Here is a 15,981-nt window from a genome sequence, read left to right on the forward strand (position 1 = left end):
CGGTGCCAGCTTTCCGCTTCGGCCCAGGAAGCTTACGTCCGACGCCCGCTGTACCCAGCGGTTGCTCTGGTTGGGCGAGCATCATCAAATATCGCTTTCAACCTGGTCTCGACTCTTCTTCTTGCTTTCTCCAGCCTAGTGTCCCATTCTCGACTCAAATGGCATCTCAAGCTCTTTCACGGATGATCTCACGATATCCTCATGACTCCACATTCAGGTTACACGCCATGCCAACGTCGAAGGCGGGCGGCGTCACTTTCACATGAGGGCCTCCTGGTTGATTCTCAGCTGATCCAACGCCCTGGGATGTACCGGATGGTCAGCACATGGGGATGGTGTGGGCTCGTTCATCTGGCACTGGCCGGCACAAAATATCGTTTCACGAGAAATGTGCCGGTCCTGGACAAAGCGCTGTTCAGGCATCGTGTGCAGTATCTAAAAACGAAGCGGGCAATGTCATATAGGGATCTATTGATTTGGATACGAGACCCCACAGGGTATTCTTGGCGTGGATGGAACTGCTTACACCTGGGCGACGAGGTACCTCACATTCGTGCTTCCGTTCATTTCCTTCAGCAGCCAATGTCTTCGGAAAAGTAATCACCCCAGAAGGAGACCGAGTTCAAGAGAACTTCGCTTTATCATCCCCTGAAAGCGAGGCGCCGCGTGACCAACCGAGCAACGGATGCATGGTCTGGATTGAAAGCATGCAGGGCGAGGGCGGATGTTCAGGATGTTGGACGGCCAACCAAGCTGTAGAGCGTTGGAAGTGCGTGGCACAGATAGCTCATTAATCTAGATAACCAACTAGGTGTTCGCTCAGTCCTCTTACAATGACCTCTATCACCAACGTCTATTCGACCCCAAAGTGGAACTAGCTGGTATGGAACGTGACCGGAACCGCATCATCAAATCATAGCAGAGGTCAAGGCTTCGGACTGTGTTCTGAGCTGCCTCCTCATCCAATAGACCTGGATGTCGCGTGAATGTTTCGACGACTATGTCCCTCATTGATCGATCGTGAGGCACCGTTGAGGTGTAGACCTCTTCCGTCGCGCGCAGAAAGTCGGCGGACATCCACCAGTGGCCCGCCTCTGTCTTAAACTTGTGAAGGGCCGAACTCTTCAGGGCTTGGAGGTCATATTTCTCAGCAAGCGCATACACCTTTGCATGTATCGTCAAGTTCTACACCCTGATTGATTCAGGGCCGCGATACCAGCTTTCTGGGTCTTCTCGTCCGAATCCTCGAGAGGTGCTGAGTTCGGAGGTTCAGGGACGGAGAACGTGAAGCGCGTCGCTTTAGTGTCGGCGAGGAATGGATGGGATATATCGTCCTGATGAGGATAGTCAAGGTGGTAAAGGTAGTGTATCATCAGCTTCACGGCCAGAGGATCATCATCTTCGAGGTGGATAGTTCCGGTGTTCCCCTCCTAGAGAGCCGTTAGCGTGGAAACAAAGCCAGCTACCTCGAGCGCCTCGAGCGCCTAGGCCGAGAATGGGCCGCTCGGCGAGGCAGGCAGGAAAGTCTTTCGTTTCGGGGTGAAGGCCCGCTCGGCCATCTTTCGATACGCGTGGATGCACTCGTCAACCGTCATGCGCAGCCGGCCCAGCATTATGGCGATGATCCTACGGTTGTCAGCATGGAGGAGTCCGGCGAGTTGAAACCACCTACCCGCCGGTGCTCGTGCCGCCGATCATATCGAAGCGGTCGCATGGGCGCGGCACCTCGGCCAGCCCCTCGGCCTCGTGGACGCGCTCCATGAGGTGCTCGAGGATGAGCAGGCTCGACAGGCCCCGGATGCCCCCGCCATCTGCGGATGTCAGTCCGTTCGCAGCCCAGCTTCGCGAAATGGCTTACCCAGAGACACAACCCGGAGAGCATCGCACGTGGCGCGCGGGTCCATCACGATCAAGGTTGCTGGAAGACGGTGCGCGGAGTGATCCGTTCCCAGTGCATCCGTTCCCAGTGCATCCGTTCCCAGTGCATCTGATGTTGGTGGCATGTTTGAGCAACGGCGTGATGCACGTCTTTCCGAGAAATCACGTGGAAAGGCTTCGCACGGGCTTTACCTCAGCAAATGGCCTGAGTGCCCTGTCCAATGCGCCCACTGCTCTGCGGAAACTTTGTACCTTATTTTCGCGATTCTGTAGGCCACGTTCTTACGTATCCATCAATAACTACACCAAACCACGCCAGAAGTATCTTAAAATTCAATCAATTGTACATCAAGGTACATTCTACGTAGAAACTAAGCTTTTCCTCCTACTTCATCTGTGGCCTGTGAAAACACTGATGTGTCGGGGCCTCGACCAGAATTGCGCGGGCACGACCGCGTAATTTCGGTAGTAAATTGTTAGCGTCTCTTAACAAATTTCAATCGTGAGGTCGCAGACGCATCATCGCAATTTTGGTAACGTGGCCCACTCGCTTGGGTGTTTCACTCGCTATGCATCTACGTTAGTAGCTGTGTACTTACAATCTGGACGAGTTCGGTGGGATGAAGAGACAGCCTGGTTAAACCGCGTACTCTTACAACGCAGGCCTTGAGCTCATATGGCCTAAAATTCAATCAAATATGGAATAAAAGCAGACGAATCGAATGACATTCTTCAATTTACTGGACGCCCTGTGGTTGCGGTTGAAAATGAGTTTTAAGATAGAGTCTATTTCGGGGAAAGAAGTTCCACACCCGCCCAAAAATCTGGACAGGATCCTCAGGCCATTTGCTCGAGGAGTTCAGTGCACGTGATTAGCGTGCTCCGCTGCCGTAGGCACGAGCCACACTGGCCCGTACCGTGACCAATGGTCTGTCTGCTCACGTGAACCGTAGCTGACCGGAGAAAGGGAAAGCCCGCACCCCGAAATGAGCCAGTTTTGTCCAGGGGAAAATAAAGGTGCATTGATAACTACTCCAGCAACAAGCCAAACGCACCGCCGTCCATCGAGAGCGTGGCATTCGATATCCAAGCTCTGAGGAGCCACTGTCATTACTGACCGAATTCGACGAATACGTGCAGACATCCCATGGCAGGCTGCACAAACGCGACCGAGCGCCCCGTTATCGAGGTCATCAGTCACCAGCGACATCTCATGCCCGTGCGCCTTTCACTCAAGCGTACCGACAAACGTCGAAAATGGCTGATATTATGCCTCGCGGATATCGCTCCGCCACCGAATACCGTTTCTGCGACGAGCAGATCGATGCCATTGTTCGAGCCTCCGCCTACCATCGCAAAGATTACTGTCGCTCTGTGATATGGTTCTCGCCTCGCGAACACGTCGGTATTTGTCTATCGATAGGCGCCCCTTTCCGACGGACTTCTTATACGGGACTCGGCTCCCTCGATCGGCTACCCCTCGAGCTCTTGCACGATGTGTTGTTACGTCTGGACATGTATACTCTACTCAACTTTCGACAAACAAATCTCAGGTCGAGACAGACGGCAGACTCTCTAAAGCAATATCGGATGGTAGTATCGCATGGACTGAACCTTCTCTGCGCGTTATTACGAACACGACTCGCTAACGGCGTTTCTCTAATCGACTTTTACGACGTACTATGCACCAAGGCTTGTACTTTTTGCGGCGAATTCGGCGGGTTTATGTCCCTCTTAACCTGGAATCGATGCTGTTTTGAGTGCCTCCAAGACGCTCCGGAAACCCAAGTGCAAACTCTTGCCGCTGTCCGGAAGCGATTCCACTTGGCGAAGGCCGAATTGGACCAACTGGGGTCATTCAAGACTTTGCCTGGAATATATTCGATGAAGGAATCCGTACACAAATCCCGTATTACGATCGTTGCTGTTCATCATGCCATGTTGGTTTCCGGCCAGCAACCACATGAACCAGCGCAGGCACTGCCAGTGAACTCAGGAAGAAATCAAAAATTCAACTTTATGGGGTCGTGCGCACTTCCTTATTATGATGGACGAACCGGCAAAGTCGAACACGGACTGTCGTGTGCCGGATGTCAACTCGCACTCGAAAAGGACATCATCGGCTCCAGAGGCGAGAAATGGGCGTTCGAGGCTCGCGACAAGGTATATGCGCAAGATGGCTTTTTGGAACATTTTCGATGGTGTGAACAGGCACAGCTCCTCTGGAGATCGAGTGGCGAAGGTAACAACCGGCCAACCGAGCTACCGGAGGCTGCTCGCAGAGGAGGCTACTTCAACAAGAGAGAATGACAAGGAAGTGGGAACAGTTCGCCAATGTATTGCGGCTAGGCTGTCTACAAAGTGCCCAGGTAGAAAGCACCCAGAAAGCGGTCAAATTCCCAAACTTCCCCCCCAATTCATCGTTTCAATGCAGCCCCAAAGTTCATAAACCATGCTTCACTATTCCACAACCTCCTCTCCATTTTGGTCCGTGTATTTCACTGGTGCGTCTGGCTTGACCATGTGCCTTGAACAGTAGTGGGTCGAATCTTTGCCCCAGGTCTTGTTAACTGGATGGCATTTAACGTTGGATCCCTGGCGCTCCGGGCACTGGATGAACTCCATCTCCTTCTTACAGCCGCATGTGTATTTGATATACTTTGACGTACACATTTCTTGCTAACAGGATATGACGAATTAGACCGAGCTCAGATACGGGGGATAGCTGCCTGCTTACGATGTTGGATGGTCGAATGACTTGTACACGTTGGCTGATGATGACTGACCCAAAAAGCAAGGTTGCACGTGCGCTATCGAGATCTTAGGTGGTTTGGTGTGTGCCCGGTTCTGAACGCTTGATTGTTGCTGACGAGATGAAGGGTGAGATTGATTGTTTGAATCTGAGGCTATCACTGTGTAGGTGGTGTTCTGAGGAGGCACAATTTATAGCCGTCGAGCCACGGGCTGCCTTGACTCCTGTCCTTCGATGTTGGCTGGTGTCTGGCTTCCCAGCCAGTGGAGGAGACTAGGCCAAGCTCGGCAATGCAGGCGGTTTAAGCGCCTGCCATGGCCTTCACTATGCGTCCATCTCCTCCTAATTTAGAGAGCAAAGGCAGCTGAACCAATGGTTTGCCGAAAGCAGGCTTCAGAAATTGATGTTGTTTCGAGTCACCGCTGCGCCAACGCTGCATCGACAAACGATCTGGGCAGGACCTTCCGTTTGAGAGGCACGCTTCGAACGGCTAAAGTACCCAGGGCCCCTGAGGAGGTACTACGGGGTTGTCAAATAGCGGGTCAGGGGATCCCACGAGACCGGTGAACCTCCCTGTGGGCGGCAAGCAAATCGCTTCAACTGGCTGGCTGTACGTGGTCAAATCGCCTTCACCCTGGCCGCTGTGTAGGCGCTGGCCAGAACTATAAATAGGTGGTTGGCTGGCTGGCTGTTCCTGGGCCAACTTGGTTGCCAGGGAGGTCTGATTAGTTTTGCGTTGGGTATCAGTCCGACACTCCCCCAATCCCTCCTTGACAAGGGTCGTTCACCTCAAAAACCAGCTGTCCCTGCGATCTCGGGTCTTTGCCGCAGCTGGGGAGTTGCCCTTAAAATCGAACACCACCCCTCTCAGCAGAAAAAAAGCGGGAAGTGAGTGGTCCAATGTCTGGCGAAAACGCTAGAATCCCACCAATGGAGCCGACCATTCTGTCCATGGAAGTGGACGATGACGATTCTTTTGAAAGCGAATACCGACTGCGAATCGGAAACCAGGTCAAATATCTCATCATCTCTCCGGGAACCTTTGACAGAGACACGCTTTCATTCCCCCTTCAGTCCCTTCCCAGTCTTCCTTACAACGAGGAATGGACCGTGGCCAACATCTCACGAGATGGAGCCAGCGGCGACTTGAAAACTTCCATCTTGAACCGAACACTACCTGGCGTCAAGTGTCAATGGCATCATGCCTTGGTTGATTGCCTAGAGTTGGAGAAGACCAAACAGCTCACGGTAATGGCCTTCGAAGCCGTCCCACATTCGATGCTCCCAATCAGTCTCCCATCACCAGCCACCATGATCGCCAAAATAGCCCGTTTCGAATGGGAGCTGCCTCGCATCGAACAAGAAACGAGAGCGTATCAGTTGCTTGAGGGCTCTGGGCTGGCCCCGCGCTTCCTCGCCCATGTCCATGAGAACGGACGCATCATGGGTTTTCTATTGGAGAAGTTAGAGGGACGTCCTGCCTCCTTTCAGGATCTGAGCGTTTGCGAAACCGCTCTAGGGAAATTCCACGAACGGGGACTTGTACATGGGGACGTGAACCGATACAACTTTCTCGTCACGGAAGAAGGGGCGAAACTACTCGACTTTGAACGCTTTCGGGAGAACGCTAGCCCCAAGTCGATGAGCAAGGAACTGGAGAATTTGCGTGCTGAACTCGTCGACGAGTCAGGACGCGGCGGAGGTTTCATTTTCCAGGGCGATAGCCAAAGCTGAAGACGCACCGGGTAGTTTGTAAATGGTACGCATGTATGTGTAGTGTGCCTAGGAAGGAAGCTTCAGAGGTTGCCAAATAGCCTAAATCTTCGACCCTGTCGAAACCATCGTCTCCCAACCGCTGCCAGCCAGCCATCATCTTGACGTACGTCTTGGGAACTGGGTCTTGGCATCTTAAACTCCCTAAGCTTCTGCTCGGCCTGGTCGATGGAGTTACGGATGGAATGGAACTGACAGTCTTGGATCCGCTCAATGACCTCCATGAACAGCTTCTCGGTCGCTGGGGGTCAATTCGTCAGATTCGGCTGCTTCGGGTACGAAACAAAATGCTCGTGTCATCGGGTGCGGAATAATTATTGGTAACCTCAGCAACGGCGAGGTGGTAAATTCTCAGTGCTGTATGGGACGAAGAGGAACTACGCAGAGAATTCCGGTTTATGGGGCTACGATTCAGCAACAACATCCGCGATTTCACGCAACCGAGCGATGATAGGCAGGCTGGAGCGGAGGACCCGGGCTAGGAAAGCCAGGAACGGCGACGGGGCCGAACAAACGGGTCGCGTCCGAACACCGAGTCAAGCCTCCACCGACGAAACCTGACGGGGGGGTCCTTACGCGCTTAAGCGGAGAGGAGAGGCTGTGTTTTGTCTACGACTACAAGGCAGCCCACAAGGTTGCGGTCGAGTACCTCAAGCCGGCCATCGCGAAGGTGAAGCTGTTCATGGAGGTCATTGAGCGGATCAATTGCGACAAGACTCGGGGCGATGCCGAGCTGCGGGGACAAGACAAGACGGAAGCACTGATTGCCATGGCGCTGACACAGGTCTTCGACTACATGGTCAGGTACGGGGTTGCATATGGCTACGTTGCTGCCGGCGAGTCTTTGTTGTTCCTCCATGTCGACCGAGCTGACCCGCTGACGCTGTATTGTCATCCGTGCATGCCCGATGAAGACGTAGGCGAGGCGTCGACTAAGGATTGGGCCGACAAGGTGTCCCACACCGCAGTGGCTCAACTGGCCAGCTTCTGCCTGTTGAGTCTCCGATCCGAAGCTCTTCAGGGAGCTTCACTCGACGTGGCGTTGCAGAAGGCCGAGGGAACCCTGAGAAAGTGGAGGGATCCGTACGAGGATGCGGCGCGTCTTCTAGAGGCAGAGGATATGAATTCATCTTCCGCGTCGTCGTCGCAAGCAACAGAAGGCTCGGAGTTTATGTCCAACGCGGGCCCGACCGGTCGAGACATCTCCTTGCGTTCCAAGTCGTCCTGCCGGGCAGCGGCAGTGCTTCGCCGGGACGGAGAGGACGAAGAAGAGGACGGGCCGGATGGCGGCATATCCCGGTCTCGGACAGGGACGGACGCCAGCAAGCGGAAGGAAGGTCCGTCGAGCGGCAGCTCCGAGGACGATGATGCCGAGATGTCCGATTCGGTACCCGCCAGGCAATACTGCACGCAAGCCTGCCTGCTGGGCCACAAGAGAAGCTGGGATCTCGACGGCAACTGCCCTAACGTGCTCTCGCATCGTACCGCCGAAGGCGGCACCCGGCACCCCATCGACGCCGACGAGTTCGCCCGCCTAGTGGGCGAGCGGTTACGACAGAACCCGTACCGAGACTGCAGGGCTTTGAACGGTTGGGGCAAGATGGGAGCAATAGGCGTGCTCTTCAAGCTGGAGCTTTCGCCGTACGGCTACACGTTTGTCGGCAAGGGGACGCTACATGCCTACGTGGAAGGATTGAAAAGTCTAGAGCGTGCCGCCCAGAGGGAGTGAAGATCGCCCATGACCCAGCGTCCAACATGGTGGGTGAGTAGGGTTCCAACTCGATTTTCTTGTTGCTGGCTATGTCGCAAATACTCCTCGCTGTCATTTGCTTGGTGGCCAAGTTGAAGATGACCATGCGATCCGTGCCTGGATCGAAGAACAGGCGAAAGTGAAGATCAACGCCATGAGGTCCCGGAGAATTGGTCGATTGTATGGTAAATCCCACACACTTGCTCGATTGTGCAATGGCGAATTTGTTGACTGAAGGCCCTCCATTCATATTCGAAGAAGCGCCAAGGACCACCCGGTGCCGGCGGGCACTGCCAGTCCCGTCAACCGGTGAGTAGTCGAAGGAGATCGAACCGAGTGCCGTCGATGCCTGCTCCAGAATGATCCTGACAGTCGCTTGACAAGGCTCGGAGGTGACTTTGCGAGAGTCAGAGGCTGAAGCGTCATCGGCTCTGAGCCGATGGTCGCCAGACGAAAACGGGTCGGTATCCCCCGAAGCAGCTTGAGAAGGAGGGCCAGCTACAGCAGCGGCCGTGTTGCATCTTAATTGGAGCTCGCTGCTCGTGAAAGGATTGGTGTCGCCTGACAAGGCAAAGCCCAAACCTGAGGATGTCATGATGTGCTTAAGTCGACGTGAAGACGAGGGTAGCCTGGAGCGCAAGAGATTGATTGAAAGGAAAAGAAACAGCAGGCAGAATGGAGGCCAGGCGAGGCATAATGAATCAAGTCTTCCATGGAAGTTGCAAGCGCCTTGGTAGCCTGTTGGTTCCCTTCGAAGCAGATTTCTGAAATGTCGCGGGGTGGCCGGTATCATTGGAAGAGAGAGAACTGAGATGCAACACCCGCCTCCTTGAGAGGTGGGGGGAACAGGGTAGCCGCCGGGCATGCCTCGTCTTGTGGCTACCACCTAGCAATAATTGAAAGCACCCACCCTCTTACCGCCCCCATCTGCCTGGTCGGCGCGTCAATCTCTTCAGACGATGGTGAAGCTGGGTGATGGGGATGGCCCCCTTGACGTGATTCTGTGAGAACTGCTAACATTTCGGTGCACCCACTGATCTTAAGTGTCCATGTATCTTAGTCAGTCTGGCACTGTCGGAGTGGGGTTTCCACCTCAGGACTAGCGCGCCTGGAACTCTCTAATTGGTCGACCAGACAGAGTCACCCCACCGCCGCCATGCCACCAATCTGGCTGATTGCGAAGCGTCCTTGTAGGGCCGTTTCCGACGTGCCGACATGTGTGGTCCTCTCTTTACCACCTTCCTTATCTTCGTCGGGCGAGTAAGCTTCGCAATTCTGCCAGGACCCCGCCGATAAATCCATCTTTGCCCCGAACTCGGCTCTGAATCTGCTTATCAAAATAGGGGCGTTGGTCTCCCTCCCCCCCGGGGGCCTCTACCAGCAATTTGCTCTCCGACGAATTTACTTAGCTGGTCACTGAGCTTCCGTACACGATCCCTCGCTCCCGTCATTCTCAGCCTTAGCAATACACTGATGGTAACCACGGGATTGGCGAAATCACGGAGCGTCTGTGAGTGTAAGCGTGAAGGCGCGGAGGCTCAAGCTCTCCCGGAGGAATTGTTCACGTTCGATGAATAGATCAGAGTCGCGAGTATAATGAAATGGAGAATCATTGGTATGGCACGATGAAGTGGTCGGGAACGCGATTACTCCTCCCTGTTGCCGAATACCAATCTGCCGAACCCCCCGGTCACGTCGAACCTTTACGAGGCCGTCCCCGACGACGACGTACTTTCGCCTCGTCGTCGATCTTCCTCATCTTCGGTGGGCGAGTCTGCTTTGCAACCCTGGAGGACCCCGTATGTAGACTTGCCTTCACCCTGAACTTCGCCTCAAACCTGCTTATTAGTTCGGGGGCATTGATCTCGTCCTCTGGCACAAGAGTTGCCTGCCAACGAACCAAGTAGTGTACCTTGCCCTGGATAATTTCTTTCCCGATCAGCTCAGTGATCTCCCACTCTCCATCGGCGACCACGTCAATAGGTCGGCCCTGTTCCGATCCGGTGGAAGTGCTTCGAATGGACTGGCCCATTTGACCGTTCGCATTGTTGTCCATGTCAACCATGAGTTGATCATTATCACTCTTGACCGGAGATTCCCCAACATCATTCTCATTGTGAACTGGAGCTAGTCCAGTGACGTCACGGTCTCTCACTGCCGTATTAGCCTGCCCGGCGTCGTTTTCTATAATTGCGATATTGCTTTCGGCTGTGTGAATCAGTGGGTTGAACGTGCCTGCGAAGCGTCAGACTTACCAGTGTTTGTCGGCAGAGACTGGGAACCGATATGCCCAGCATCATGAGCAGAAGGGTCAATGAAAGCCACCGACTGGCCTCCGTTGCTTTGGTGAAGACTTGTCTCTTTCAACTTCGCCAGTGGTGTCGCTCTATGGCGAGTACAGTTGGTAGGAAGGCAATCCTCGGTCCCCGAAACTGCAAGGCTTGATATTTGTGCGTCACTCGGGCCGGGCTTGTTATGTTGTTTCAATGCATTGATGCTAGATGGGGGGGCTAAGTCGGTAAGTCTGTCGTCGGCTACATGGGTGTCATTCTGTTTCTCTGTGCCAAATCAGCATAAGCATTCAACAGGACTGCTCCAGAATTTATCAACCTTGACAGCTTCCATCTCCTGTGGAGTTCTGGTTCACCGGGCTCCCGTACTGTTCTGGCGGCGACACAATATCGGTTCTTGTGAGGTCGATTACACCGGTAGTGACCGAAAGCTGTTCCGATGGTCGAAACTCGTCGTCGGAGAAGTCGACACTCAGCTCACTCGATTCTGGGCTGGGGTGCAACACAAACTTCGATCTTACTCCGCCAGGTCTCTTGCCCCCGGATATTCGGCTATGGGGTTCTTTGGATAGAGATGGCTTGAAGCTCTTGGTGAAAGGGTCGTAGTTCTGGAACGGTCGACTCATTGTTGCAACGAAGAATAAAATGGCAGAAACGACGGTTGAATGGGGTGTGCATAAGCAGAATCCAACATGAGTGATCTTGCGGGAGATGCCCCTTTTAGAAGAGAGGCCAAGGCGAGTCTTATAGTTTGAACTTGGGACGTGAGCAGAGCTGACTCCTTCCGCTTGGGGAAATACCCTCTTTCGGAAATGCTTAGTGACATTGCCTCGTTCCTCGCCAAAACTGAGCTCTTTCCTGAAAGAGCGTGCTACCCAATCGATGACGACGCATCTCGTGTCACTTGGAACGCTCAAGATTAGCAAGGATGTCAAATCCCGTAGCAATTGGATGTTGGGAGCATCCTGCCGTGAACCCCTGATTTCGCCGATGATGGCCTAGGCGGATAAGGCTTACCAAGCAGTCTTCCACTCGTGCCCCCCCAACGGGAAGCTCGGTCGAAACTGCTTGGTCGTCTCGTCAGTCCTTAGCGCCACGGGCGTGCCGTCACAAATCTCACCGCTGCTCCTGAAGAGTCATACGGCTCAGTCCTGTCCCTAGCTTGCTGACGTGGCTCGTGACTCTGGGCCTCGGAGTTGTCGTAATACCGGCGGTCGGCCCCCGAGAGAACGTCTCGCGTTCCTGCTTGAGGGATTTCCATGCGAACTCTAGGCAAAGCCCTGACTGCCGCCGCGTGATGATCAACGACCCACCACGGCGGCTGAATCGCGTCTCGGGTTTCATGAGTCTCCGTTCGATCATCGGCAAAGCCGTGTGCCGCCTTGCGTCGTAGTTGAGGCCTCCAGCGTGGCAGTTCTGGCAAGGGCAAGAGATCAGCCCCTTGCCTGCTCGTTCTCTCGCCAATCATGGGCATTGCTTCTGCCCCATGAGACAGTCCCAAGGCAACCAGCAAGCCTGCGCCCTCAAAAGTCTCTCCCGAACTCGTATCGAACCAGGCCGAGACCGGCTCGGCATGAAGATCTTCGTTGGCTTGGACGTGACGGGCGTCCAGCGGAGCTGAGGCCAATATCAATATAGGCGAGTCAGCCTAGCGGGCTGATTGCGAGGTTGTTAGATCGCAATGGCCAGATACACGTCGGCACGGTCATGCTCGGCGGTGGTTCGGCTGTATTCGCAATTTGGGACGCCAATCTCACTAGGGGTGTAGCGATATCCAAAGGCCCAGGAGGGGGAGCTGAGTATGATCGAGGGCGCCCATCGGGTGAGTGGGGGCGAGATGAGGCCTCCAATATTCCATGGTTGTGACTGGAGCATGAAGGCGGTATCGCCGGACATGCCGAAAGCCATGGCACTCGCGCCTACTCTCAAAAGACACCCTGGCATCTTTGAGATCCGTTAGTGCAAGGTGGCATCGTCTCCGAAAAGGCTCATTGCCGTGCCGAGCAGCAGATTAGGCCCGGTTCGTGTCTCGCCTCATGGACGTGCGAGACGACCTCATCATTGGTGATGTTATGGCCGAGGACAGGGTCAGGATCACGAGCAATGCGGCGAGTCCGAGTGATTCGCTAGCTGCAGTTGGAGAGCGTTGGATCTGCGAGTTGTTAGCCAGGGGCAATGAACAGGGCCAAGAATCCGCAAGCCATGGCAATTGAGGATCCTAAGTAGGTCTCCTAGATCACACACGAACCTGGCAAAGGCGTCTAAAAGAAAAGGCCATAACGGCGATAATGGCAGAGACGGTGAGGGGACGGTGATGCGACGGTCAACAAGGACCTTATTCTGGGCCATGGCAGAAAAGATCAAGAAGGCCCAAATTTTGGACTTTCATGAGGGCGTGACGTTGATTTTATACGCGGCAGAAAAAGATACGTACCGTGGAGGGGGGCGGCAGAAAAGAGCGAATCACGTAGTGGGAGCAGGTGTGTGGGGGAGGAATGAAGCGACCCACCCGCAACCGCCATTTCCAGAGGGGGAAACCGACGTGGGCGGCGGGCATTCCACGCGGAACAAAATTGCTAAAAAAATAGAAAAAATATATATAGCTTCTTTAGAGGCTTCGTATAAGGCTATATATTTAGCTTTATAAATAAATAAAGCTATTACCTTTTATTTAGCTAAAACCTAGCTTATAGAGTTATTAATTCCTAAGTAGAATATATATCTAGAGGTATAAGCTCTATCTTCTAATATATCGCTCTAGCTAGAATCGCTATACCCTATTATATTAAAGGATTTATTATAAGTATATATAAGACCTATATCCGGATATTTATTTAAATAAGCCTATATTCTATTTAAAGTAATAAAATACTCTTTAGAGGGGTTACTTATATATCTAGAATATCTATTTACTAAATAAGTAATATCTAGTCTACTATATAAGGCTAGATATAATAAAGAGCCTATTTCCTATTAATATTAGAGGATTTCTAAATTTATAGCTTATAAGGAATTAAGTATTAAAGCTATTTTTAATATATTAAGCGTATTTACTACTTTTAAATTTAATTTATTATATTTTATAAGAATTTTCTCGTAATATACCTTTTAGGATATATATAGAAGCTTTTCTTCTTTATTTATAATTATTTTATTACTTAAAAAGGTATTAATAAGTCCTAAATCTTTAAGATTTAATATAGTTTAAAGTTTAGCTTATATAATAGATATTATTTTAGCTATTTTAGCTATTATAATTATATCGTTAATATAATAGAATAATATAGCCTTTAAAGGTAATATAAGTACCCTTAAATTAGATTCTAATACGTTAAAACCTAAGCTATTTAAAGCTTTAAGTAGATATTCGTACTAGAGCTTAAGGGACTACTTTAACCTATATAAGGCTTTATTTAGCTTATATATTTAGTTTTCTAGTATAGAGAAACTAATAAGTTAAATAATATATATATCCTTATCTATATCTATATAAATGAATATATTATTAATATTTAATTATTTTAAATCTTAGCTTAGACTTAGACTTAATATAAAAGCTAATCTATAGCTTTTAGGCTTATAAGTAGTATTAAAGGTCTTTAAGTAATCTATATTAATAATTTAATTAAATCCCTAAATTACTTATCTAGCTTTATATTTTATTAGATTTTTATTTATATTATATTTTATTTTATAAATCTATCTACCCCTTAATATATTAGCTTCTTTAAATAGGGTATTTTTATTAATTAAAGACTAAGTATTTTAATCTATTAATTATTAAAATTCTAAATTTATAGCTTTATTCTAATTATCTTTATTAAAGCTATTAATAGCTTAGCTATAAATAGTAGGTTCCTTTATATTATTTATAGTAAAGATATAGTTCTAGCCTAGGAAATTAAAGGAGTCCCTTAATAGTATATCTAATATATTTAATAAATTAGCTAATTTTATATAAATATAATCTTTAGGTTTCTAAATTTTAGGAAGCTCTATAATTATTTTTAGGTTTTTATTATTAATTATATTATTAATAATTATATTATTATTACCTTTAATTAGAGGTAAAGCTATTATTTTATTAATTTCTAAATTAAATAATTTAAAGTCTTCTAAATTTAGAAGGTTCTTTTCTATTATTAAAGGTATAGATATAGGAATAATAAATTTATTTTCTAATATATATATATCTCTAGTCTAGATAACCTTCCTAGATTAAGTATTATATATTTTATAGTTATAATCGTCTATACCTATTAAGATAGATTTACTAGCTCTTTTATCTAGTTTCTTTATTAAAGGTTCTTTATTTTTATAATAAGCTATAGAACTTTATATTTTTATATTATCGATATTAAATATTTTATTTTCTTTTAATTTATAAGGTATTTTAAACCCTATAAAGCTATTAGGAGTTCTATTATATATATATATAGTAGTATATATTACGTCTCCTTATAGATATAAAGGTAATCTTAAATAGAAAATTAAGGACTTTATTTTATTTATTATAGTCCTTATAGCTTATTCTATAAACCCTTATAATTTATAAATATATAATAGTTTTATTATATATTTTATTCCTATAAATATATTTTTAATACTTTTATTTATAAATTCTTTATTACTATTAATATTAAATTCCTTTATTTTATAATTAAGCTTATTATTTTCTATTTCTTAATAGAACTTATTAAGCTTATTAGAAACGATTTCCTTTAATTTATTAAATAATAGGAATATCTAGATATATTTAATATATTTATCTTTTATAAAGAGAATCTATTTTTTATTATTATAAATTATAGGGGTTATAGGACCTATTAAGTCTATATATAGATTCTCTAAATATATATATTCTTTATATTTATTAAAGGATATCTTATTTATTATATTAATAAATTTACCCTTTTTATAGACTTTATAATTTTCTATTTTATATATAGCTATAATATTTATAGGCCTCTTATATATAGATTTTAGGGCCTTTATATTATAATATATAAATCGGGTATATAAGGTATAAGCCTCTTCTAAAGATATTATAATATTAGATTTAAGTCTATTATTAATCTTTATTTTATATATATTATTATAGAGGATTTTCTACTTTAATTCTTAATTATTCTTAAACCTATTATATTTATTCTTTTAAAGATTATCGAATATAGCTCGAAATCTAGACTTATTAATAGATTTTATATTATATTAAAGAACTAAAGTAGAAGTCTAATATAGATTATTTTTAAGAGGTACTATTATTATATATATATCTTTATAATATAGATTTATTTAATTATTTCCTCTAATATATAAATAACCTATTTTATCTAAAATAAATAGATTAATTATATTAATACTTAATTAAGGTATATAAAAGTAGTCTTTTAATATTATATCTTCTAAAATATCTTTTAAATATATAATAACGTCGCTTAAGCCCTCTAGGGATATAGAACTAGCTTTTCCCTAAAAGCCTTTAAATTATTATATTTTTAGAAATAATTAAAAAATAATTTATTTAAATTATATAA

General features: G+C 47.7%; 5 protein-coding genes across 5 annotated transcripts; 2 read left to right on the top strand and 3 right to left on the bottom strand.

Moving 5' to 3' along the window:
- Window positions 1-908: 908 nt before the first annotated feature.
- VDAG_02429 (uncharacterized protein) lies at window positions 909-1,904 on the bottom strand (the record flags this gene model as incomplete). Its single annotated transcript, XM_009653082.1, has 6 exons — window positions 909-971; window positions 1,030-1,130; window positions 1,217-1,430; window positions 1,590-1,626; window positions 1,673-1,811; window positions 1,859-1,904. The coding sequence occupies 6 exons, from the start codon at window positions 1,902-1,904 to the stop codon at window positions 909-911; spliced, it is 600 nt and encodes a 199-aa protein (XP_009651377.1).
- A 977-nt stretch (window positions 1,905-2,881) lies between these two features.
- VDAG_02430 (uncharacterized protein) lies at window positions 2,882-4,789 on the bottom strand. The gene is made up of 2 exons (XM_009653083.1): window positions 4,616-4,789; window positions 2,882-4,557 (listed from the first exon to the last, which is right to left on the bottom strand). The coding sequence occupies exon 2, from the start codon at window positions 4,501-4,503 to the stop codon at window positions 4,339-4,341; it is 165 nt and encodes a 54-aa protein (XP_009651378.1). The 5' UTR covers window positions 4,504-4,557; window positions 4,616-4,789; the 3' UTR covers window positions 2,882-4,338.
- A 554-nt stretch (window positions 4,790-5,343) lies between these two features.
- VDAG_02431 (alpha-galactosidase A) lies at window positions 5,344-6,479 on the top strand. The gene has a single exon (XM_009653084.1). The coding sequence runs from the start codon at window positions 5,531-5,533 to the stop codon at window positions 6,362-6,364; it is 834 nt and encodes a 277-aa protein (XP_009651379.1). The 5' UTR covers window positions 5,344-5,530; the 3' UTR covers window positions 6,365-6,479.
- Window positions 6,480-7,085: 606 nt separating this feature from the next.
- VDAG_02432 (uncharacterized protein) lies at window positions 7,086-8,132 on the top strand (the record flags this gene model as incomplete). The annotated part of the gene is made up of 1 exon (XM_009653085.1): window positions 7,086-8,132. The coding sequence occupies one exon, from the start codon at window positions 7,086-7,088 to the stop codon at window positions 8,130-8,132; it is 1,047 nt and encodes a 348-aa protein (XP_009651380.1).
- Window positions 8,133-11,531: 3,399 nt separating this feature from the next.
- On the bottom strand, window positions 11,532-12,388 carry VDAG_02433 (uncharacterized protein; the record flags this gene model as incomplete). The annotated part of the gene is made up of 2 exons (XM_009653086.1): window positions 11,532-12,061; window positions 12,148-12,388. 2 exons carry the CDS (start codon window positions 12,386-12,388, stop codon window positions 11,532-11,534), a joined length of 771 nt encoding a protein of 256 aa, XP_009651381.1.
- Between the last annotated feature and the right edge of the window lie 3,593 nt (window positions 12,389-15,981).

Source organism: Verticillium dahliae, genomic scaffold, assembly GCF_000150675.1.
Source record: "Verticillium dahliae VdLs.17 supercont1.4 genomic scaffold, whole genome shotgun sequence".
NCBI classification, from domain to species: Eukaryota; Fungi; Ascomycota; class Sordariomycetes; order Glomerellales; family Plectosphaerellaceae; genus Verticillium; species Verticillium dahliae.